Here is a 2500-nt window from a genome sequence, read left to right as displayed (position 1 = left end):
CTAACTCAATCTTAGGAGGTGAACAACGCTAAATTGATAACTCAGTCTTAGCAGGTGAACAAAGCTAACTAGCTAACTCAGTCTTAGCAGGTGAACAAAGCTAACTAGCTAACTCAGTAGGCTAGGAACACAAAGCTAACTAGCTAACTCAGTAGGTACACAAAGCTAACTAGCTAACTCAGTAGGCTAGGAACACAACAGCTAAATTGATAACTCAGTCTTAGCAGGTGAACAAAGCTAACTAGCTAACTCAATGTTAGCAGGTGAACAACGCTAACTTGATATCTCAGTCTTAGCAGGTAAACAAAGCTAACTAGCTAACTCAGTCTTAGCAGGTAAACAAAGCTAAATTGATAACTTAGTCTTAACAGGTAGGCTACACAAAGCTGACTAGCTAACTCAGTAGGCTAGGTACACAAACGCTAACTGTTCAGTAGAGGAATTCCCGTGGGTCCTGTGGGTCCTATGGGAGTCAAAATGTTAAAGATGAATGGGAGCTGGCAGGACCGGTAATACAAATTAACGAAAATGATTTTTTTGAGTGGGAGTGGGCAGGATTGCTAGACATTCTTTTCAGGAGTGGACGGGATGGGATTTCCATATTTTACCCCAGCCTGGGATGGGACGGGATGGGATTTTTTCTTTCTGGGACCGGGATGCGATGGGAGTGAAAATCCACTCCCGTGTCATGCTCTACTGGTCAGCTAACTGAGCAGGTGAACAACGCTAATTTGATAACTCAGTCTTAGCAGGTGAACAAAGCTAACTAGCTAACTCAGTAGGCTAGGAACACAACAGCTAACTAGCTAACTCAGACTCTGCATTACGGTGAGATCACACACACACACGCACACACACACACACACACACACACACACACACACACACACACACACACACACACACACACACACACACACACACACACACACACACACACACACACACACACACACACACACACACTCACACACACACACACTCACTATAATGTGTGTGTTTTCTGCACCAGGAGGAGGCTCATCGTCAGCAGTTGAGTGAGATCAAGTCTCTTCGCCAGGAGCTGCAGGAAGCGGAGGCCCAGCAGAGGGCGCTATCACAGGAGATCAGCACACTCAAGGACAAGCTGGACAAGACACGACACGAGAGGTGTGTGTGTACACGTGTGTGTGTGTGTGTGTGAGTGTGTGTGTGTGTGTGTGTGTGTGTGTGTGTGTGTGTGTGTGTGTGTTTGTCAGGATATTACCACACTCAAGGACAAACTAGACCAGATACGACACGAGAGGTGTGTACGTGTGTGTGTTTGTGTGTGTGTGTGTGTGTGTGTGTGTGTGTGTGTGTGTGTGTGTGTGTGTGTGTGTGTGTGTGTGTGTGTGTGTGTGTGTGTGTGTGTGTGTGCGTGTGTGGTGTGTGTGTGTGTGTGTGCGCGCGTATGTGTGTGTGTGTGTGTGTGTGTGTGTGTGTGTGTGTGTGTGTGTGTGTGTATGTGTGTGTGTGTGTGTGTGTGTGTGTGTTTGTGTGTGTGTGTGTGTGTGTGTGTGTGTGTGTGTGTGTGTGTGTGTCACAGGAGATCACCAAACTCAAGGACAAGCTGGACAAGACACAAGAGGGGATCTTCTCCATGGTCCACCATTTTGAATTTCCCAAAATAGCAATTTTTAGCTGCAAAAATGACTCTACTTGGACCATACTAGAAAATATTTGTTTATTACTTCGTAAACTTTCATGTAAATATCAAATGGCAAAAGGCAGACCAGTTTCAATGAGCAGCATATTTGCAGTAGGCCTACCTTTTTTGACCATTTCCTGCACAGTGTCCATAGGGTGGTTTATGCCTCGAGACCAGCGTCCCTGCGTTGTGATGCAGTGAGCCGCACAGTTAACGGAGTGAAGTAAATAAATGCATGAATAGCTTAAGTTTATAAAAGCCCTTTTTCCCGTGACTTACAATGTTCTTTAAACATGTGTAGGACAGATAGTGAATAAACTGAGAGTCTATGTCTTAACTTATTGGCAAAATAGCAAAGAATTACATTTTTGTTTATTTATTTTTTTTAAATGCAATACCACTGTGAGCCCCCTAGGGGTCCCTCCCCCCAGGGGTAATAGAGCCCTTTAGAGTTTGTAAACAGGTATGACGTCATTTGGCTGCGTGCGCACCGCTGCCTCAAAACGGTCCATGCTCCGTTCACTTGTACGGAGACTCGACAGGTGTTTTTTCTGAAATAAGATAACTGATGCTCGCGCTAACCTCACATATGCAGTGGGCACCACGGACACGGGTATTCCTGGTGATGTCATCAGTCCAGTCAGTAGTTTAATGTCTTGTAACAACAAACATCTCCTAGCTTCTGGAACAGTCTCTTCCCTCTCAAAATAGCATAACATGTGTACTTTTTGGAATCTCTTTTTTTTTTTTATCAACGTAAACGCTTTAGAACGGCAGTTTTTCTATCTTTAGAGTCTGCACTGTCATCCAGTATTACATACTGAATCCCCA

At 44.7% G+C, this 2500-nt stretch overlaps 1 protein-coding gene across 1 annotated transcript in view; it reads left to right on the top strand.

Moving 5' to 3' along the window:
* Positions 1-2500, top strand: part of LOC134443512 (serine/threonine-protein kinase MRCK alpha-like) — a 167722-nt gene that overhangs the window by 96011 nt on the left and 69211 nt on the right. The window contains exon 18 of the mRNA XM_063193272.1: positions 1002-1149. Within this exon, the coding sequence (XP_063049342.1) occupies positions 1002-1149 (148 nt within the window). The remainder of the gene's footprint in view (positions 1-1001; positions 1150-2500) is intronic.

Source organism: Engraulis encrasicolus, unplaced genomic scaffold, assembly GCF_034702125.1.
Source record: "Engraulis encrasicolus isolate BLACKSEA-1 unplaced genomic scaffold, IST_EnEncr_1.0 scaffold_33_np1212, whole genome shotgun sequence".
NCBI classification, from domain to species: Eukaryota; Metazoa; Chordata; class Actinopteri; order Clupeiformes; family Engraulidae; genus Engraulis; species Engraulis encrasicolus.
The sequence above is the reverse complement of the archived record's forward strand: the minus strand, read 5'-3'. Positions and strand labels throughout refer to the sequence as shown.